This window comes from Bactrocera dorsalis, chromosome 1 (assembly GCF_023373825.1).
Source record: "Bactrocera dorsalis isolate Fly_Bdor chromosome 1, ASM2337382v1, whole genome shotgun sequence".
NCBI lineage: Eukaryota > Metazoa > Arthropoda > Insecta > Diptera > Tephritidae > Bactrocera > Bactrocera dorsalis.
In genome coordinates, this window is record NC_064303.1 from 85,784,258 (window position 1) to 85,807,091 (window position 22,834).

Genomic DNA, 22,834 nt, shown 5'->3' on the forward strand with positions numbered 1-22,834 from the left:
TTTATGTTATGTCCACAATTTTGAACTGGAAAACCGAATTGTAATCATTGATCCCTTCTTCTTTGTGAACAATTCTCCGGTGGGGTTCTCTCAAGAGCCATCGATACCAAAACCCTCTAAAAATTCACTATGTGATACCTACCATTAATTCAATATTTGCTTGGTCTGGAGAGTACATGAATTTACATACATTATTTTTTGTTTCGAAGATCCAATCTGATCTTCTATAGAACTTGACTTGAATTTTTCCATGCAGTATGACAAATTCTTCGTACGATTTCCAAGCAATGATATACCAATACGATGATAGTAATTTTTCTTGTAGGGTTATTCCGTTTTAATTAACCGCAATTACAAGTAAATTGAATCAAGTTTGCAAGCACAGAAAAAACCAAGCAATATGCAGTGAGCCTTTGTCATTATTCTATCTTCCGATCCCCCATGTTGGTTGGATGTGAAACAAAGCAAAGTAAATGTTATAGCAAAAGAAACCATTCGAAGCACGCATGCGTAAATGCTGTCAAATATATAGCCGTAAATGCATTCGTTTGTACTATATTATTGACGGCTTTAAACAGTTACCTCCTTAATTACGAGCAACTAACTTAGCAAGTCACAGACAGACACAGTGCAAATCAGAAGGCCTTGCGTAAGAATGACTTGAATGATCACACGTACACTCGAGTTTCGATTAGAATTGTCGATTGGGTCTTAAGAAACTTATAGGAACTTTGACAGCAGTCTCTGGTGGCGCTGTTGGGTAATAAACCGGTGATTTAACCAATAAATGGAAAGTAGGGAAATTAATTTATTTAATGTACTCTAGTCTGTCCCTTATTTCTTTTATTTTTCTATTCAATACAGTATACAATAGCCAGTGTGTTTTCAATTGAGTAGGATTTGATATTACAAGTTCTATTTGAACAAGGTCTATTATAAAGACTGCTATAAAAGTAAATATGGATAAAAAAGTAAATATTTTTGGGGTTAGGTAAGGTTAGGTTAAATTGTCTGACCGCTATTCATCTGGAAGTAGCCAGAAACGACTTCCGGTCTTAAACCAAGTATCCTCCGGGTAGCCAGATTGTGCGCTGGGTTTGGCACCCGTCACATAAAAAACTTCCCCAAAGAAGGAAAAAACAGCCGCGGATGAGAGACCCACCTTTTGATAGCAACTTCGGACTTAGTAGGCAATTGAGAAGTCTTCTCTGGACAACAAAACCAAACTCTTTAAGTAACTCATTATTCCCGCCCTGCTATTTGGTGCACAGGAATGGGCGATGCCAATATCTGCTGAGTCGACGTTACGAGTTTTCGAGAGAGGTTCTGCGGAAGATTTATAGTGCTTTTCGCTTTGGCATTATCGCATTCGACGACATTGACAGATGTATGTAGTTCAGAGAATTAAAAGACAGCGGCTACGCTGGCTAGGCCATGTCTTTCGAAAAAATGAAAACACCCCAGCTCTGAAAGTATTCGACGCAGTACCCGCCGGGGGAAGCAGAGGAAGACCAGGTGGAGAAGGACCTGGTCATACTTGAAATCTCAAATTAGAGCCAAACTCGCCTATAACTGCGTATGTGCTGTCCACGCCAATAAAGAAGAAGAAGAAGTGCATTCGCAGATCCACGGCACTAAATTTCCATTACATAATCCGTCTACAAGTGCAGAACTGATAGATTTAAAGAGTAATATAGTATGCACACAAGTGATACTTTATGTAAATCTGCAAGTAAATCATTTCATTATTGAATTTGCACTAACGACATACATACATATGTATGTATATAGCTTGTTGGCAACACACTAATGAGCAATGTAAATTACCAATGATTATTGCCAGCGCATTTCAAATGCCGCAGACTCCTAACCGAGTTGTTATGCAATACCAGAAGCAATAATATAAAATTTCCAAGACATAACTATTTCCTTAAAGTACTAATTCAACTGCGCTTAGGCGCATATTGGCGTTGCACTCGGTTACCAGTTACTCACACAATTTTACTAGTCATCAAAATCGAAAAAAAGTTGAAAAACACCCACAAACCTTCACCGAAATGCCGGTGTGCAAGCGAAAACCAATATCTAAATATGATCAAATGCCGAAGCGTTCCATTAATTACACATGTTAGCGCCCGAAGATAATGTGGGACATCGCGAAAATTGTTTAATTTCACAAAAAAAAATTAAATGCAAAAACTGCAAATTTAAAAACAAAAACAAAATTGAGAGTTGCTAAATCATGGAGAAATACTAACCACATGCAGCAATGGATGAAAAGGATTGTAGTATTTTCCTAAAGTCAATGAAAACCAACTGCTTTGGGCGCGTTTACTTTTCTTTTGCCGGTCTCTGGTGTTATGCTGGCTATAAGCTGATTTGTGCCTCTCACCCAGGCTTGGATGGCTCAGATGCACATGTGTTGTAAGACGAATGCGACTACTCCGTTGCTTTTGTTACTTCGGAGCACAAACACACAATCGTTTGTGTCTTGACATGCACAAACATGCGCGGTGAAAAGTTAAACTGAACTCAAGTACAAATCATAGACAAAAAGCGATGGGGAAATGATGCTAAAAGCGCATAGCGTTAAAGGTAAAAGTGTTAAATGCACAAATCACACAAATCACGAACAAAAAGTCACATAAATACGACAGACAATAAATGCAAGCAAAAACATGCTCTTTTCAGCTCAAAAATACAAATGTCGCGCTGCAAAGCTTATTTGCCCAGACACAGACACACGTGAATGCTATTTGAATAGCCAAATGTCACAAAATAGTGAAAGACACAAACCTCACGAAGTGGCATAAAGTAAGCGAAGAAGAAGATAAGCAATAATTATGAGAAATGCAACTCACCGTTTGGTGGAACAAAGAAGCGGCGCAACAGCCACAGTCTTAAAGATCAAGTGGCAGCTATGCAACAGTTGACCGTCAATGGCTAATGTTTGTGACTTGAAATGCTTGATTGATTACAGCACACCTATATACACACATACACACTCATACATTATTTTAAATACACTTGTACGTGTTTGTATGTCTACCAACGGTCTGCCTTGAAAAACTGAATGTCGCTGCATTGTTGGTGCAACAGTTGTGGCATGCAATTTTTATGGCTCACCATTTGAAGAGCAAACAATAAGCGCCTTGTTTATATCTACATACAAACATGTATTTGGTTTGTAGAGATTGCTCCAGCGACTTTTGTCAACAGAAGAATTGCAAAAGCAGCAGCCTGCAAATAGACCAGTCGTAACAATTTAAGCCAACAACAAGGCAATGAGCCAATAACGCAACCAACGTTTTAGCTTTGTGTGGAAAATTGTTGTGGGAATGGCAGACACGAGGCTGCAGCGTAGCAGTCACAGTGGAATTTAATATTTAACTTAATTATTGGACCATATTCGGAGGCGTTAATTATTTCATTTCTGGTTGCACCGAAACTACCCTTCACAATTACAAAAGATTCCATACAAGAACTGAATTTGGATCAGTCTTTTTGTATGGCAGATATATATGTATGTATGTTATAGCGATCCGTTATCGATTTTTAAAGGCGACTTCGGCAACACGAGCAAGAATTGCCTATACACCGCTATGTCTCAACTTGGTATCGCCGCAAAGCTAATACAGCTGCGTAAAGCTTCAGCAGAACCTCTCCGAGCCGTTCGATACCAAACGAGTTTTCAGACAAGGGGACTCCCTATCGTCAGGCTTCTTCAATAGCTTGAGAATATAATACGACCCGCAGAGCTAAATGGAAGTGTTATTTTCTATAAGAGAGCACAGCGGCTATTGTACGCTGATGATATTGATATCATTGACCTCAACAACCAAGCCGTTTGTTCTGTTTTTTTTCAGGATAAGGAAGCAAAGCTGCGGGTCTCCAAACTCCAAACTCTATAAGTCCTTCATCATTCCCGTTCTGCTACCATATATGGTGCGAAAGCATGGACATTGACAGCATCTGATGAGTCGGCCTTAGGAGTGCTCGAGAGAAAAGTTTTGTGGAAGATTTATGGTCCTTTGCGCATCGGTAACGGCGAGTAACACAGTCGATAGAACATTGAGCTATGCAAAATATACGGCCACATTGACATTTTAGCCCCAACAGTGGCTGCGCTGGCTAGGTCATGTTTTCCTGATGAACGAGAACACTCCAGCTTTGAAGGTTTTCTATTCAGTACCCGCCCGTAGAAGCAGAGGAAAAGGAAAACCTCAACTCCATTAAAGATATCAGGGGAAGAAAAACCTGACTGCACTTGGTATATCGAATTGGCACCAAATAGCGAAAAAAGAAACGATTAACTCGGCTGTAAACACGTAATCGATGTCTACGCCAGCAAAGAACGAAAAGAACCGATATCGGCATTCCAACAAATGCGCAGATTCTTGAGGAGAAAAGGATTTGGTAATGGCAATTTAACTCATCTCGACTTACTCGTATATAAATATTCTGGCTCGGATTCTGTATTCATAACCCAGAAAGCGCTAGCCCATCCAAATAAACAAAGACGAAACGGAAGTAAAAATAGGCTAAATGAAGAAGTTTAAAAGTCTTGTGAGAGAACTTTGAACTTAAAACTTCGCAACTTAATGGCATCAAATTTAATAAGAAACAAAAGAGGTTTATGACCCCTAATATGACACTGTACCACAATTCCTAGTTATGATTCACGAGTATGCATATGTATGTACGGTTACAGAGTGTATGCGAAGCAGCCGAGAAGCACTATGTACATATGTATGTACGAGTACATATATGAAGTTGTTGTACCGACTTTCCAGCTGCTTGCTACCGCATTTTCCCGCCTTTCTCCGAGCTAATGTATGTAGTACAACTACGTTTAGTTTTCCGCACCGTCAACTGATTATTTCATTCAGCGGCTTGATAGACCCCAACAGTTTCGCGTTGTGTTATTGTGCTTTCAGGCAGCTAGTTGGTAGAAGCGGCGGCAGCCGATTGCAGACTTGTTGCTAGCGTAGGCTTTAGTGGTTAGTAATATACACCTTTGCAACTCTTCGCGGACGACAGTCTGCATTTGAAGCTGAAACGCGCTTGACGGTTGCAACGGTTGCTTTCTTCGTTAGAGAAAATTCACCTTAATAATTGTGAGTAGTGAAAAAGGTGTTGTGCCAAACTCAAAACGCAGTCAAGACAGTGGCTCATTAAGAAAAACGAAAGTGTGTATAATTTTTATTTGTGGTCTGAACGAAATATTCATCTAACAAAAGTGAATAATTACCTATAACAGTTTTTTGAATTTTGACCGCGTTACATACTGTAGTTTTTGTGTCCCAAAAATTTTAAAAAGTTTTTGTGTTTTCAATTTGAAATATTTAACAATTTCAAAATTTTCAGTGACAACATCTCGCAGCAAAAAATATTTGCTTACAAAAAACTGAACTCTAAACAAATAATTGCCAAATTATAACAACGATTTGCTGCTAATCGCGTATTACCGTAAACAATACTATTGCTCAGCTGTTCACGGCCGTTATTTGAAAGGATTTTCACTTTCACACGTAGTGCACGGGAATAACGGAATAAAAACGAATTAAATCCAAACCGAAAAGCAAAGAAAATTAAATCGTGCGCCGTAAAAAACACACGCGCAACTCGCAAGTCGCAACTATTGCCGGTCACTCTCGGTCGCGCGAAACGGCTTCGGACACAAGTTGAAACTTTGATACGCGTGAGCATTTCTCCACTAAAGCACTACAAAAACACAAGAACAACAAGTTTTACAATCACTACACTTGAACTGAATTGTGCCACCTTGCCACAAGCCGTTGTGTGGCAGCAATCGGCTGAACGAATTAAGTCAAGGCTGCCGTGATAAGCGAACAAATAATAGCACAATCTTATTCGCAAAGCGAGCAAAAGCAATCGCGCAGCGCAATGCAAGTAATGGAAATATCATCGAAAGACATGGTAATTATTAATGCTGTTGCTGCACCAACCCGTCACGGGACACATGCACAAGATTGAGAGTAGTAGGCCGTTAGTTTAGCGAACTCCACTCACCAGGTAGTTTTTATTAGTTATTGTTTGCAATTAAAACGGGGCAAATCAAACTGGTTCGGTTCCGTGCTCCTCGCACTTTTACTGCAAACAGTGCGATGCTCTCCTATTTGCTCTCACCTGTCGCTTGTCTGTTCCCGTTGATCGATATCTGTCAGTGCGCCAGTGTTAACCAAAATCTAACGGTTTATTTACAAACAAATCCAGTTTTTAACCGCTGCGTTTAGTATTCCTACTTTTCAATGCAATTATATCCTCTTTATTAAGTTATTGACACAAGATTGTGGCATATTTATGGCATGTGAATTTAACAATGGTTGCAGTCGTTAATGTACAGTGGTCCAACTTTGGAACGTACGCCGGTTTCTTTTTTTTTATACCGACCAAAGTGAAGTTATAGAAATATTGACATAAATGAGTTCATACAAAAAATACTTGGTAAGACAAATACGAGCATGCAATTCAATACCGATAAAGCGTTTTTAGCCGATCACATATGTATTTGTTGAGGCGGCTAATGTTAATGGTCAAGGTTTTTTCCGACTAAGGATTCTCAACTCAGAAGGTTAGGTTAGGTTAAAAGTTCGATTCTAACAGTGACCTCATTTAGAAAGCTTATATCCGGTTCGTTGTGGTAAAACTGATCAGGCAGCTAATATTAACTTCGGCTATGTCTCCTGATTCACAGAAGGTATGACTGCTAAGATATTTCAGCCTCTGAGAAAGTGCCAGGATGTTTCCCTATCATTTTCGTTCATCCAATTTGAAAGCTTGCGTTCGACTGGATCTTTAGACTTACAGTATGTCAAGTAAAAGCGTGGGATAATTTATAAAAAAAAAATTATTTTATGAAACTTTCATATTTATATATATGTACATTGTACACATTACAAACAATGATGCAATTTGGTAAATAATATGTCCGATAATTGCCTGGCATCTCCGAGGCATACTTTCTACTAATTTGACGGCGTATTCCAGTGGAAGGATCTCCAGATCCGATGAATTAGTCTTGAAAGATCTCGTAGTCGCGCAGAGGCTAGTCGTCAATCAACGCCTGCTAAGCGCATGCATAGTCCATAGGCCAATGCTAGAACGCAATAAATCAACGAGGATCCAATCCGCGGTGACCAAGCACCCAAACGATTTTGATAATGAAGTAGCCTGATGCTATATTTTGCGAGGTCAGGCACTCCTTAACTAACTTTGAGCGCAGTATGTGCGAGCTAGTACTACTGCTCCGCTGTCGGAGTGAATGCGCACTTCTCTGAAAGAAGCTACACTTTGGAGCAATAAATATACTGCTACTTTAATAGCAGCCACTTTTGCCTGAAAGACGCTACATTAATTCAGTAGACTAAAGCTGAGCTTGACAGAAAGCTCCTTACAGAAGACTCGCCCACCAACCTTCCATTCTACCTTTGACCCATCCGTTAAATAACTCACTGCGTCTCTTCTTGGAGAAACAGCCCTCAGCAGTAGCTTCTGTGACATAATGGTCCAAGTTTTCCAAAATACAATTAAAGGTGGAGAAATTTTCAGAGTGGCCGTGTTCAGACCTCTTTATAAAGGCAGCTTCTCCGGTCCTTAGAACGACCTTCGCAGAATACATCTGCCGGTAAGAACTAAGAGTGTTTTTGTATAAAATGACATTAAGGGGTATTATTGGCGGCACCACAGATACCGCTCTTTGAATACATATTGGCTCAACAAACCAATAACCTTCTAAAATTTCAATGAGGCATGAAGTTACTTCATGTGACTTTCAGATAAAATATATTAAATAATGTGTATTTTTGCAAACATTAAGAATATCCAGGAAGAAAAGTTCATTTTGAACCATGTTTACTTTATGTGCAACATTACAAAAACTTGCGTATCGAATTCCATTCATCGAATATGAAATTTCGACATTAAGTAATAAGTCTTACTGAACATGTTACCCAAAATTCAGATTTTCATACCTTGTGTTCGTAAAAAAGTGTGTTTATATTTATGTGTATACTATGCACAAAAACGGTATTCATAATATTTGAAACCTTCTTCACAACCATAGATATGCGCCAACCCTAAGTTAAACTAATTTAAAATGCATTCTTAATAGTAACTGCCGACCACAAAGAAAGTGAGTTTATTGTAATGTTCCTAACTTAGAACAAGTAAGGGAGGGCTAAGTTCGGGTTTTTTTATACTCTTGCAACTTTCAAGAATTAAAGCTAGGGAAACGCCTTAAAGTGTAAAACGTCAACCAGTCAATTTGGCAAAAGGTTTGCTAGGAAAAACGAAAATCATTATATGTAGTATATGGAAGTTGGGGTAGTATCGACCCATTATGTTTTATTAAGATGCCACATACTAAAAAACCAATCATACAGAGTAAAGTCTCCCGGAATTTCGAAAATCCTGATATTAGTTATATAGGGGCTAGGTCAAGTTTCTGCTCAAATTCATCTATTTTAGGTACAAACATACACCGTTATGGGTAAAACACGCTCTCTCAATTAATTGAGATAACTATTTGGCCGATGTATGCGGTACAAAGTCACCAGGAAGTTCGAAAACTTTAAATTAGATTATGAAGGCTGAGGGAAGTATTGCCCCGATACAACCCATTTTTGACATACACTAGGGGCTTGAACAGTTTTTGTTGGATTTGAAAATTTTTTGGTCATAAAGTGGCAAAGGCATTATTGGTGCAAAGTTTTATCCCGTTCCATTAATTGCTTCTCGATTTTTGTACTGGAATGTGAAAGAATCAAATGGAATTTATAAATGTGCTATATGGAAAGTAGGCGTGGTTGTTATCCTTTTTCGTATTGTAATATAAAAATATGAGAAGAATTCCACGTACGAAATTTCATTTAAATCGGACCTTTGGGTCCCCAGATATGGGATTTCACCAAAAAGTAAGTTAAGGGGCTATACCAGTGTAATCCATGAAAAATTTGGAGAGAGTTTCGAGAATTTTTTAAAATAAAGTACTCGATCGAATGCTTAAAAGTTCATTGGACATAATAAGGTATATTTTCAGTTAAGTGATATCTTCGGAGATGCCAAAAAAATAAGTGCCCAACTTCTGACATGATTTCGGCAAAATGAGTAGCTGAAACAAAAAAATTCAAAAAGGTTATTAAAGTTAGAGGTATTTCCTATGACCTACGATTTTTGAAGAATATAAAAATTAAAAATAAATTCGTTTTTTTTTAATACCAAATTTACAATTTTCAACCAATCAAAATCGTTGGTCATTGTATAGTAAATTGATTCAACAATACTCAGTTTGAATTTGAAGTTGATCGGTTAATTTCTCATTGAGTTATGATGTTAGCAATTTTGAAAAATTTCGTCTCGAGAAAAACGCGTGTAAAGTTGCACTTATAAATGTTTATACTTGCGGGCGGTCACTCTTTAGAACGTTACAATTCAAAATCTATTCAAAAAACGATCTTGCCCATTTCACAGGATATTTTTGGAAATATAAGCTACTGAAAAAGCAAAAAAAAAATATTTGAAAGTGTCACACTGGTATAGCCCCTTAAATATTTCTGGTCTATTTACTTATTGATTTATTGCTCTCTTAGTAGTGCTTAACCGTATCGTGTAATGGAAAGAGACCACGCCCACTTTTTCAAAATTGTTTGTCCTCAGCTGCTCCTTGCTAGAGCGATCCCCTATGCCAAATCACAGTTACGAGGGCTGCTATATATATTTCTGACCTAATAATGAAAATAGGAATATTTATCAACGAAAATGGCTTTTTTTTTGTTTTTTTTCGTTGGATTTGGCTCGTCTTGGAATACCCACACGGTCGATTGCTGTTTTGTTTCGGGCTCATACGCATAGATCCATGATTCGTCACCTGTGACGATCTTATAAACGTCTTTGGAAGCAGGTGAGAGAAATATGTTACATGACGGTCTTGCATTATCAGTTCACGTACGGCATCGATGTTTTCTGGCACAACGGCTGTTTTTCATAGTGCTATAGGATGGTGTTTAATAGCCATACAAAGATTTTAGTTCATCGATGCACTCTTGTCGTCATAATCTATGTATATAACTTAATTTAAGTGCTTAGTTTGGCACTTTATGTGTTTTCGGTTAATGGCGATGTGGGCGTGGCAGTGGTCCGATTACGCCCATCTTCGAGCTCGTAATTTTTTTGTACTAAGAAACCCACATACCAAGTTGAATCAAGAGATCTCAATTTTTACTCAAGCTACAACTTGCACCGACGAACAAACAGACAGAAAGTTACAGAGATTTCAACTTGTATCGCCATCCTGATCATTTATATACGTATATATGACCCTATATCTATCTCGTTTAGTTTTAGGTGATACGTACAACCGTTAAGTGAACAAAATAATAATACTCTGTAGCACCAGGAGGCCAACGTATAAAACATCCCTCTTATTCCTGTTTGAACGGATTTTATTTGAATGAAAATGCTATCTATTTTACTTGTATAGTCACTAAAATATGAAGACAATATTATCTTTAGCCTATGTATTGGCTTAACTCCCTAGGCAATAAATCTAAAGTTTTAATAAGGAGGGTTGGTCTACCCTGTAAAAATACTTTCTCAATGTTATATTCATTTATCTGTATATTTCCTATAAGTTGGAAGTATTTGAATTATGTGAAGTTAAGGGAATTAGGTTCCAATGAACTTATGAAGAAGACGAATGGTCCTATTTTGACGACATATTCTACTTATATTTTTTTTATCCAACAAATTGAATTTATCTAATTTTTCAGGAAGTCTGTTCGAATTCCATATCCGACTTGAAGGTGGATGCGTCCTTTCGAAAAATTGCAAAAAATGCAATTTGCTTCCATATTTGGAAAATTGAAGAGGATCGCCTGGAAGCCGAGCCAAAAGCACAGTACGGGAATTTTATCGACGACTGCGCGTATATCATTTACGCGGCTGCCCCAAAAGGGATCTACGTTAATCAGGAAACTATAGTAAGTGACGTTTAGAATCAGCTTAAGTAAATCGTATGACATTAAAATGTTTTACCATTAATTGTGTAGACACGTGAAACCAAGCCCGGAACGTACCTAGAACGCTTCATACACTTCTGGCTGGGCGAGAAGGTCTCCGAACAGAAGCGTTCTAATGTCGCGCACAAAATACAAGAGCTCGATTCCTACTTCAACAATGTTGCCACCGAATATCGTGAGACACAAGGCAATGAGAGCGCACGTTTTTTGTCCTATTTCAAGAAGGGTTTCACGTAAGTACATTTCACTAGGTATTGTGAAAAAACAGTTTCCTATTAATACGCATTACTGCAGCATACTTTCGAGCAGCTTGATTGCTTCTAAAAGCAGCAATCGTCTCTATCAGCTGCATGGTCGCAAATGGTTGCGTTGCATAGAAATGGACAGTATCTCATGGGATTACTTTGGTTCCGACTACATTATGCTGTTGAAAACCGAAACAAATACTTTCGTTTGGATCGGCCGTTCGAGCAGTACAGCCGAACGGCGCAGTGCACTTGACTGGGTTACAAAACTTGGCATGAATGCATCCAATGTAGTTATTGTGGACGATGGTTACGAGCAGTCGTTGCCGGAAAAGCTGAAAAATCAGTGGAATTCTTTTCTACCGCTAAGTCAGCGTGTCGTCAGTCAAGTTTCGGCAACACCAGACAGACAGCAGAACAATAAAATAAAAATATATAAATGTGGTTATAGGGGCACGCGCTTACACTTGGATCAGCTTGATGTTGTCATACCGACCAAAGAAGACCTGAGCGACACGAGCACAGCTTATGTTTTGGATGGTTGCTTGCAAGGTATCTGGCTGTGGGTTGGAAATATGGCACCACATCAGGATAAAATAAGCGCCATGGGCAATGGTCGAGCCTTTGTTAAAAAGGTGTGTATAAAAAGATAATTCATACTGAGCATTGTTTATTTATTTACTTATACAGAAAAAGTACCCTTATTCAACGCCCGTTATACGTGTGGTGCAAGGCCATGAACCAGTAGAATTCATACGTCTATTTCCAAACTGGCAGCAAGACGCTACTGAGTCAATAATGGCCATCAAACCGGTCTCGACCATATTCAAGCGCTTCGATGCACTCACGCTTAGCCAACGTCCAAAGATGGCGGCAGACACACAACTGATTGATGACGGTACCGGTGAGCGGAAGATCTATCATGTAACCAAAGATCAAATTATGGAGAAATCGCAATCGAAGACAGTTATATTTATAACAAATCATTGTTATGTCGTTGAATATACAGTAATGGTGAGTGTTTTAACTGCAGTCGCACAACTCGAACTCGAATTACGGTATTTTTCATCATACAGCTACCGACAGCAAGTCTCGCTGATGCACAAAATGTGGGCGTCAGCACTATTATCTATCAATGGAATGGCTCAGAAGCCAATGCTGATGACATCGCTAACTGTGAACGTTTCGCTTTGAACACTTTCGAGAAACTCCATAAGAAAGCTATGTTTGTACAAATGTGTGAATATGATGAGACTCCGCATTTTCTGCAGATTTTCGATGGCAAGCTAATTATACTACAGAGTGAGAGAACCTTGTTATCGCATCACAACAACAACCTTAACTATATTAGCAACGAGTTGTCGTTAATGAATAGGGACTATTTTGTGTTGCGTGTCTACGGCGATACGAGTTACAATGCAAAAGCTACCGAAGTATACCCTTTGAACACGATGAGCGGTAAAGAGTGTTATGTGGTGAAGACAAGTCACATTTGGGTATGGTGCGGCCAGAGCTCAACGGGTGATGCACGTGAAATGGCTAAGAATATCGGTAGTCTTCTGGGCGAATGTTCCTTGGTGGTGGAGGGCAAGGAGCCGAAGGAGTTTTGGCGTTCACTTACCACATACATGTCACAGCCGCTGATCAATGGTAGCATTAGTTCGGGTAGCAGCAACGGTAGTAGCACATCGCCATTGAATGGCTCTTTTGTGTACAACAACAATAATAATAATGTTACAAAGTTGCGTCTGCAGCCACAACTCTTTTTGGCTTGGTTGCAGCGTGGTAAATTCTTCATGAGAGAAGTCATTGGCTACGAACAAAGTGATCTCTCACCCGAGTCGATATATGTGCTTGACACAGGTCTGCTTTCGTATATTTGGCTAGGCAGACAGGCCTCTACATATGAGAAGGACAAGTACATGAAGATAGCTCAGCTCTACCTTGAATCGGTGCCCATAGCACGTCGGCCCACAACAGCGGTGGCTGTAATTCGACAAGATGACGAACCTAATACTTTTAAAGGTCTGTTCGAGAATTGGGATCATAACCTTTGGAATGTAAGTAAAGTGTTTATGTAACATTTGGTTGACAAGTGGTTTAATTTTGCACTCTTTGTAGAACTATGTGAGCTATGAACTCAAGCGACAGGCTTTTATGAAACAAGGAAATATGCCAAATACCAATGATACAATTACGAATGGTATAAACGGCAATGGAATCATACCATCTGTGTTGAAAAATCATCTGAAGGATTTCGACCTCCATCACAAATATCCAATAGTCACGCTACAGCAGGAAACCGATCTATTGCCGCCAGAGGTGAATCCACTTAAACGTGAGGTAAATATTAATTGTAAGAAATAACGGTTTCTTGTTACCCCTAAAACCAATCGAGAGGATTATTTGCATATGGGCATATATAAGATTTATTAACACGATGAGAGGAACTATTTGCGCGAAAGTGCTGGTTGTCCGTCCGTATATATTTTGCTGAAATCGTATACGCAAAATTGAGGATCGTGAATGCCAATAATAATCATGTCCACCTCTCGCACAAAACTTACGGTGTGCGCAAAATATAAAACTAGAAATGCAAAGCATACTCCTGATGCTCTCTAACGACCTTGATTTCACCATACCATCGATAAACACTTGTCTTTGATGGACTTTTATCGAAAATTATAAAAAATAATCGCGGCAGTGCATGTCTGAAATTAGTTACGTTCGTAATCTAGTCCGTGAATTATACAATCTTGTAAACCTAATCAAGGATTGACCTCTTAATGCCCCTAGCAGGCGGCTCTGCTTTAAACACGACTGCAGGAATAGTTTTTGCGAAAACATCCCCCACTGTTTAAAGAGGTATGCCTTGTGTTCCTTAACCGGAAGCATGACGACCTCGCTATGTAGGTGCTCGACGGGAGACTTCAGAGGACATCCTGTTATCGTACAAAATGAACTATTCTGAAACGTCTGAAGACTCTTCTTTCGTCCTTCACTGCATCCACGGGCCATATCGGTATTACTTAGTTTATGACCGATCGGCCGAATGCTTAGTATGTTGACAACAACGTTTATTTGTTTTTCTCCAGAGCTGCCGTCTTGTGACTTGAGGATTTGATTGAGGCTCTACCTTTTAGCAATAATCGTGCCATATGCGGAGGGAAGAAGCTCAGACCGTTGAGTGTAACGCCTAAAAACTTAGGGTTGTCTGAATTTTGTACTGTGGACTTAGTTGGGAAGAGTGTTAGGCTCATTTACTTTACCTAGTCTTTATATTTACTTCCTCACCTAAAGGGAAATAACTTACATATATAGCTGAGAACAATATATTTTTCCAACTATTCTTCAATATATTTATATTTTTTTTATAAATGAAAAAAAAAATCCTTGCTGAATATATTTCTCTCAAAAATATTATACTTTGCCTTTATTTTAGGTTCATTTAACACATGATGACTTCGTCTCTCTTTTCAACATGTCTTTCTGGGAATTCGATGAGCTACCCGTTTGGAAGAAACAAGAATTGAAGAAAAAATATAAACTATTTTAGGCAAACCGAGCGTGGCTACTAATCCGAATATACTTAAAAACATTTGAGTTGTTGTTATAATCGATGAGAAATATGTACCCTATAATAGTATTGAATGAAGAAAACCCAAAAAATTAAGTTTTCATACGCATAACTTACATTACGTTTATAATTAATTTTAAATATCCATATATTTACAAATTGAATTTTTGTAGTACTGAATTATTACATACATACATACTTATATAAACCTATGTAAATGTAAATACGTTTTTATGGAATAAATTTGTCGCTTGAAATATGTAACTATGGTTTGTATTAATATACTTTTAAGCTTTATAGAAACGGAATTGGGCTGCATGGATACAAATCATTTTAATAATGATGCCATTCCTGTAGTTGTGGGGACTTCTGCCAAAGTGTTAGGCCTTGGACGATTGCTATGAAGTTTGTAACACCAAGAAGGAAAAACGATCACGAGTTGAGTAGATTTGGCCTTGTCCGTAGAAAGTTTTTTTTGTTTATTATGGGATTTCGAGCTTCCGTGTATCCGAAGTTAATGTTTTTCTTGCTTTAAATATATTTTCTGTAAATTTGCTGATTTTGTGCACTGAAACGTCAATTTGATTCAAAAGCCACAAATAAGTCTGTGTGCATAATTTCATTGGGTACTGAAGTTATCAGTCACATCCTTTTATTTTTAAAGTTTTAAACAAAAACATTGTATTATTCAATTATTAAAAACGAATACAATAATATTTAACAAGAACTTTTGTATTGTGTTTTGAAGAATTAAAACTGCAATTTACTTATATATAAGTATGTGTATTTACATAGCTAGTTCAGGTTAAAACTTCAGCATCAGCTGCCGTTGTTATGTCAACTGTCTCCACTTCATCTGAGTCAGGTTCATCGTCAGAACCTAAGTATTGAAAGGAAGAAAATTGAAATATAAATTTTACGTCTTACAAATTTTCAAAGTTCTTTTAGTACTTGGAAAGAATAAGCCCACTATGAAGTCAAAGAGGCCGCCTAACAGATCAAAAAACATGTCTAATATAAATAAATCCGGATTTTATGCGTTGGCAAGCTAAAAGCACTGGATAACTAACTATTACTAAGTGATCATGTGTCGCAGAATAAGTGTACTTTTCAGTGATATACATTCAATGAACCATGTAATTATTTTATGCTAATAACCGTAATTATTCGGATGAGTCGTCATAGAACATACATATACAGTTACATACTCATAATTATTTACGATTACATTTGATTTGAAACTAAATACCTTTATGTATCTATGTATTTATGAATCTATATCATCTTTTTGAAATATAACAAAAAACAAATTTAGGATTCCTCAGAATCATCATCGTCGCCACCACCACCTTAAAAAAAAACAATGAAAATTTTAAATTCAATTAACTTCTAAAACGCAAAATGTACAGCTTACCGAAAGAAAACAATCCCGATATAAAATCGAATATAATTTGCAAAAAATCAAAAAACATTGCTACCAATCATTGCAGATTACCAATCTAAACTAAATCATAGCATCAGTTTTGATGAAACAAATACCCTACTGCAAATAGTTGGTCTATTATTTTTAATGATCTTGCAACTTTTAAATGGAAGTAATTTGATATATACAGAGAGTAATGGCTATTACGTCGGCTTCCACAAATACAATTTCATTTTTGGGGAAGGAGTAGGGTTTTTAATTTTTTTTTTTAATTTTCGCATACTTCAGGAATATGGTGTAAAATTTTTGCATTTTCGTTAAGTGTAGTATCTTAAAAATATTCCCTGAAAATTTCACGTTAATCCGATAATTAGTTTTTGAGTTATTCGAGAAATAAGAAAGAGAGCTCGGGCGCTTCAAAGCAAAACTTTAAACGCGTTTTTCTCAAAACTATGTTTTTTGAATCGGTGACAACTGTAACTCGAAAACCGTTCAGTAGATTTTAATGAAATTTATACAGCTTTTACAATACATAATAAACTCGGGCCTGATCGAAGGATTTTTATTTTTTCTAAAATTTCGATTTTTTAAGACCAATTAACTGTTGATTTTTTCGCAGAAATTTAGAAAAAAATTTCCTGAGGCCGCCATTTTAAATTAAAAAAATCCTTCGATCGGGCCCGGGATTAGTTATTTATAAAACTAATTTTTTTTGTCCCTTTGTTTTTAGATGAGTCTCCAAAGACTTATGCTTGTCACCGCAAGTACCTTTTTTTGGAATAGGGTAAACACAAACAACTATAACTTTGGAAATTAATTTTTTTTTTTTTGAAATTTTCGTGACTTCAAGTCAACACATTCTATAATAATGCCGTATTACTACTTTTGTAAAATAACATGATTTAGTAGCAAAAAAAAAATACTGAAAACTCTCATTTTTTCGTGCCTCCGACAACCCCTAACCCCTCAATTTGTTTATATTTTTCATTTTACAATAACAAATAGACCAATTTTTTTTCAGCAAAAAAATTGCGTTTTTTCCTTCAAAATGCGCAAAATTTAAATTTCGTTTACATAAGGATATCATGAGCATGAGCATGGTTCCCACGACAGTCGAGTCTAAGTAACCGGAACGGATCTGCATTTTTATCTGGTCAAGGACTGTCACTTCACCACCATTGCTACAAATTAATTCAAGAATATTTTTCAACGTTACATCGCAATGCAGCTTTTTTCCGAGACGGTCTAGAATAATTGCTGTTACTTACTTATTTTTGAATATTTTTCTAAGAAAATTTAACACAATATTTTTAAAATTTAATTTTGTAATTGGATTTTAAAAATAAACAATTTTAACAGTTTTACAAAAATCTTAAAAATTGGTATATTTCCACGAATTATGAAATTTATATATTAATCTTTACTTCATTCCATTACTCACTATATGGAAAAATCATATCAGCAATAAAACTAAAAACTATACGCAGAAATTCACAATCTTCCATTTTATTTTTTAAACTAAAATAAAAACGAAGCTGCTGCCGGATTTATAGTCTCGCTTCAAACTAATAAAGTATTTGCAGCCATTCGGTAATTTAATTGAATGTTCAGAACTTAAACATTTAAATTAAATATTGCTATTTAATAAATTATATGAATAAACTTTTTAATTGAAAATAAAAAAATAATATTACACTAATATGGGAAAATGAGGTCATGACTAATTTGCGCAATTTATATTGGCAAAATTGAAAATTTCTTCTGTTTTATTATTTTTATTTTTGTTACACTTTTCTGTACAAAGCCGATTGGCGTGAATAAATAAATGAAATATATGTATGTATATACCTGCTAAATATCATAGCCATACATTGGACCTTCCATGTAGGCTCTATGTTGATCGGGTGAATTCCGTCGTATACGCCGACCGATTGGTTCCAGGTCTGCATAGCATTTTGGAAATACACGTTCTACCGCCTCAATAGCTTCAAGTTTTGTTACATTACGCACCGCCAAAACAGATTGCAGCGCCTTTGTTTTTACACAGTTCTAAATTCATATTACATATAAAGTCGCTCTGTTATAGATCGTTATTATACATGAATTCTCAACAAACCTGATGCGCCTGTTTTATGTCAAATATTGAAGCATCACCTTGCATCATAGCGCTGAGGAAGGAGCAATGCGCCAAATTAGCCGCCCTAATTTCAGTGCATGCTAAATGGTCGATATTTCGAAAGTCCAACTCATTATTGCAATAATCGAACATATGTATCATTTCATGTGTAAGTACACCTTGAACCATGCCTTCATTGCGAGCCATGTTTTGGCACACAACTATTTGATTCATGACAGGATCATAACCACCAGTTACGGTGGTATCACATACTTCACAAGATATATGGCGTCGAAGATCGATTGGACAGCCGGAACTTCGGAGTGCTCCCATCATAAGTTTCACCAAGGGACTGTTTTTTACACACCAGTACACGTTACGTTCACATTTTACCTTGTCAATATTTTCACGGCCCTCCATGCCCAAAAGTATCTTCGACCACTTTGGTTTATATGTTTCACCCTTTCTTTCTGGATACAAATCATAACCCCATTCTTTTGTTTGGGAGCTATTTGAATTGCCATTTTCATTTGTTTGCTCAGCGTTACCCACTGGTTCTTTAGCAGCATCCACCAAAGGATCCTTATCTGCTTTGGCTTCAACTTTTGCAAATAGTCCCATTGCTCAATAAACCGGTAAGAAACTTGAGGAACCTATTAAACGTTAAATAACAATGCGAAAAGAACACTGTGCGACTAACAGCTGATCTAAAGGGATGCCATGTCAAATTAATAGACAAAATATTTGTACAAGAAACAAAATAGTAGTAGAACAGGAATAATTTCCTACTACACAATCGTATACATATACATTTTTTTCTTTGAATGAAGTAAAAATTTGGTATAAATACATACGTTTTCGGCTTGACTTGACAGACAAAACTCTACAATTTTATATACTGTTTATTCAGTTTCAGACGAAGCTTTATGCGGTAACCATCACTCATTTTTCAAAATTCATAAAATATCAATCCATAGTTTTATTATTATCCTAATGCCTCATCCAAGCCGTTTTATTAACAAAAAATGAACCTACGGAAATTTTTTTCCAGACTCTCGGAAAGTATCAAACTGTTAATTAATAAAAAAAAAACGATTTTCATGTTTTCAAAAAGCTGTTTAGATTATACCATGTTCAGACCGACACTTAATCACACGATTTCGGCTGTTGAATGGATTATCCCACTAATCTTAAAAATTTATCAAGATTTCGCCATACAAAAATGACAGTTCCAAATCACTTCATTGAAATGATTTGAAACTGATCCACGCTAAATCTCTCTGTGCGACTCTGATTTTGCGCAATCTACTTGTCAGCACTGGAAATCTGTTACATTATCACAGCTGATTTAGACAATACAAAGGGGAAAAAATGTAAACAAACAATTTTTTTTTAAATCAATGAATCTAATTTCACCTGAAAATCGACTTAATAAATGAAAAAATGCATCCATTATTTCTATTATATGGAAAATATTAAAAGAAATACGGCTTTCATTTCAAAATACTATATGTCAATCTTTTCTTTTGATAAATATTAAGCGATGTGAATTCTTGAATGACAATAACAGCTGTTTTTTGATCTTTCTAACGGCAGTGAGAACACTGTTGGGTTATGAAATGCTTAAATGTAATCTAATCTTTTAAATTTTCGGTCTGAACATGGTATTACATTGAAATTAATCGAGAAATTTTTGATTGACAGTGATCACCATATATATAGTTTTGAGAAAGACGCATATAAAGTTAAACACAAAACTTACAGATACGCTCATACCTCCGACACTATTTGAAAAATCAACCACATATTTTTGGAAAATATTTCTAAGACTTTATGCTTTAGAAAATGCAAATAATCAAGTTTTTGAAAATTCTTACCAACGTCGTAAGGGAAAATTGCACAAATAATAGAGTTTCTATTTACAAACTTCAAGTATTTTGTTGGCAACCATATTTTCTTAAGTTTTGGCAGCATTGTTTTGCTTTCATATTTCAATTCTTAGCGCAAAATTTAATTTACCTGCAACCGCCATTTTCATTACTTCGTAAAATTTTGATAAAGGAAAATAATTTCTGTTAAATAAAAATTACATTTCAAATTTGTAAATATTAGTGTAAACACTTTTAATCGTAATGTCTCAATTTAATTTTTTGAATGAACTGACCAGTGCAATGACACTGGACGGTGAAATTACACGGGGACCAGCACCTCGCTGGCAAAAAAAATTGGAAGCTTCTGCAATGGCTAACAGCCTTAACGGAAGTATAAATGCGTCGCGTTCCGTACTGTCTATGTCTTACAATACCAGTTTTTCTGGTGTAAATCCACCCGCAAGAACCCCAAGGAAAGTTAGTGGAGATACAAAGTGCAAAAAAACACCGACTCCAAGTAAAGGTACAAAGACGCCAAGTGGTGGTGATCGATTCATTCCAAACCGTGGAACTAGCAACTTCGAACTTGGACATTATTTGGTAAGTAAAACATGTATTTTTTTTATGAAGAATATAAAATTATTTTTGTTTTTATATTCAAATATAGATAAAACAAGAACAGGACAAATCGGAAAACGATGATAATGACAATAGCAATAATGCTAACAAAAAGACACCTTCGAAGGTTGAGCGTCAAAAGCTTATATCGGATTCATTGCAAGTTGGTGATACGAAAAGCACTCGAATTTTATGTTATCAAAATAAAGCACCTGCGGCACCAGAATCTCATCAAAACCCGTTAAAAGTGGTTTATTCAATAAATACACCTTTATCGACTAAAAGTGGCTCTCGTTTTATACCAACCACATCGGATCGTATTCTAGATGCACCTGACATAATAAATGATTATTATTTAAATTTAATGGATTGGAGTGCTGACAATATTGTGACAGTAGCTTTGGGTAATGCAGTTTATTTATGGAACGCCGTAACGGGAAATATAGATCAATTAGTGGAGTACGAGGAAGGAGATCATGCCTGCGCGCTTTCTTGGATACAAGACGGACAAATATTAGCAATTGGTAATAATACTGGTGTAGTAGAATTGTGGGATTGCAATAAAAGTAAACGTCTTCGTGTCATGGATGGGCACTCGGCTCGAGTAGGCACATTGGCTTGGAATTCATTCCTTGTATCATCGGGCAGTCGAGATGGTTCCATCATACATCACGACGTACGGGCGCGTGAGCATAAAGTAGCTAACCTAAATGGACACACACAGGAAGTGTGTGGTCTGAAATGGTCAACTGATTTTAAACATCTTGCTAGTGGTGGCAATGATAATTTGGTTAATGTATGGGCAGCAGTAAGTGGTGGTACAGGTAGTGGTACCGAGCCTTTGCACGTACTCAACGAACATCAAGCAGCGGTACGAGCATTAGCCTGGTGCCCCTGGCAGCCAAACCTCTTAGCTAGTGGTGGTGGTACCGCGGATCGTTGTATAAAATTCTGGAATGTAAACAATGGTTCGTTAGTTAATTCGGTCGATACTAAATCTCAAGTATGTGCACTTTTATGGTCTCGAAATTACAAGGAGTTGATTTCGGCGCACGGTTTCGCACACAATCAGCTGACGATTTGGAAGTATCCATCAATGATAAAACAAGCAGAATTAACTGGGCACACTTCGAGAGTTTTGCAAATGGCCATGTCACCTGACGGGAGTACAGTAATAAGCGCAGGTGCAGATGAAACATTGCGTTTGTGGAATTGTTTTGCCCCAGATCCGCATACCGCGAAAAAAGCGAGTAAGGCAGCAAGTAAAGCTAAGCAAAGCGTTTTTCGTCAAAGCATTCGATAAATCAAGAGTACCGATTTTTAGTTAAGACATTTCAAAATATGTTGACTTTTATGACAAATTAGCTTAAGTATTTGGAAATGTATTGGAAGTGATGAGTGGATATATTTTAACAAGAGTGCTTCTATACGAGACATTTTATAGGTATTTGTATTTAAATATGTAAGTTCAGTTTTCATTATGTATTTCTTAGAGTGTTCATATGTATTTTTCCATGAAATTCTATTTATAAGTTAAATTGCTAGTAATATTTTATTGATCTTGACTGATTATAATGTATAGATGACATCAGCATCAATTTTACGACTTGTATTTTTTATATTCACCCACATTTGTAATACTTGCTTTTAAATAAAGGACAATAAAAATTATGCTAAATTATTTTCATTTACTCTTATCTTACATTATATAACCCGATTTTCTCCGTTGTCGAAAGATGTCCGCATTATATAGTCGACTCGGATTTTATACAGTCAAGGACTATTTTCAGCAATCTAACTCTGTTTGGATAGATGAGCTTTAGATTAAGTTTCCATCGCTGGAGCAACTCCTTGCAGCAGCAACTCATGACTCGTACTGGCATTGAGTCCAACTTTGGACTTGAGGAATTTGTCTGCTGCGTTAAAGCCCCTGCGGATTCTACCG

The 22,834-nt window shown here is 36.8% G+C and overlaps 3 protein-coding genes across 6 annotated transcripts in view; 2 read left to right on the forward strand and 1 right to left on the reverse strand.

The window, feature by feature from the left end:
- LOC105225125 (villin-like protein quail) overlaps positions 1-15,125 on the forward strand; it is a 28,099-nt gene extending 12,974 nt beyond the window's left edge. For 3 of the 4 annotated variants that reach the window (XM_011203463.4, XM_019989842.3, XM_049462382.1), the window contains exons 3-9: positions 10,791-11,000; positions 11,070-11,272; positions 11,334-11,919; positions 11,975-12,298; positions 12,361-13,344; positions 13,406-13,627; positions 14,727-15,125. In XM_011203463.4, the coding sequence (XP_011201765.2) occupies positions 10,791-11,000; positions 11,070-11,272; positions 11,334-11,919; positions 11,975-12,298; positions 12,361-13,344; positions 13,406-13,627; positions 14,727-14,840 (2,643 nt within the window). In that variant the 3' untranslated portion in view covers positions 14,841-15,125. Of the gene's footprint in view, positions 1-5,017; positions 5,941-10,790; positions 11,001-11,069; positions 11,273-11,333; positions 11,920-11,974; positions 12,299-12,360; positions 13,345-13,405; positions 13,628-14,726 lie in introns of those variants that run through there. The other variant, XM_011203464.4, reaches the window with a different exon arrangement.
- A 336-nt stretch (positions 15,126-15,461) lies between these two features.
- Positions 15,462-19,102, reverse strand: LOC115066072 (mitochondrial inner membrane protease ATP23 homolog). Its single transcript, XM_049462535.1, has 3 exons — positions 18,401-19,102; positions 18,133-18,333; positions 15,462-15,741 (listed from the first exon to the last, which is right to left on the reverse strand). The coding sequence occupies exons 1-2, from the start codon at positions 19,019-19,021 to the stop codon at positions 18,136-18,138; spliced, it is 819 nt and encodes a 272-aa protein (XP_049318492.1). The 5' UTR covers positions 19,022-19,102; the 3' UTR covers positions 15,462-15,741; positions 18,133-18,135.
- Positions 19,103-20,396: 1,294 nt separating this feature from the next.
- LOC105225127 (cell division cycle protein 20 homolog) lies at positions 20,397-22,467 on the forward strand. The gene is made up of 2 exons (XM_011203465.4): positions 20,397-20,871; positions 20,939-22,467. Exons 1-2 carry the CDS (start codon positions 20,533-20,535, stop codon positions 22,190-22,192), a joined length of 1,593 nt encoding a protein of 530 aa, XP_011201767.1. The 5' UTR covers positions 20,397-20,532; the 3' UTR covers positions 22,193-22,467.
- Positions 22,468-22,834: the final 367 nt, after the last annotated feature.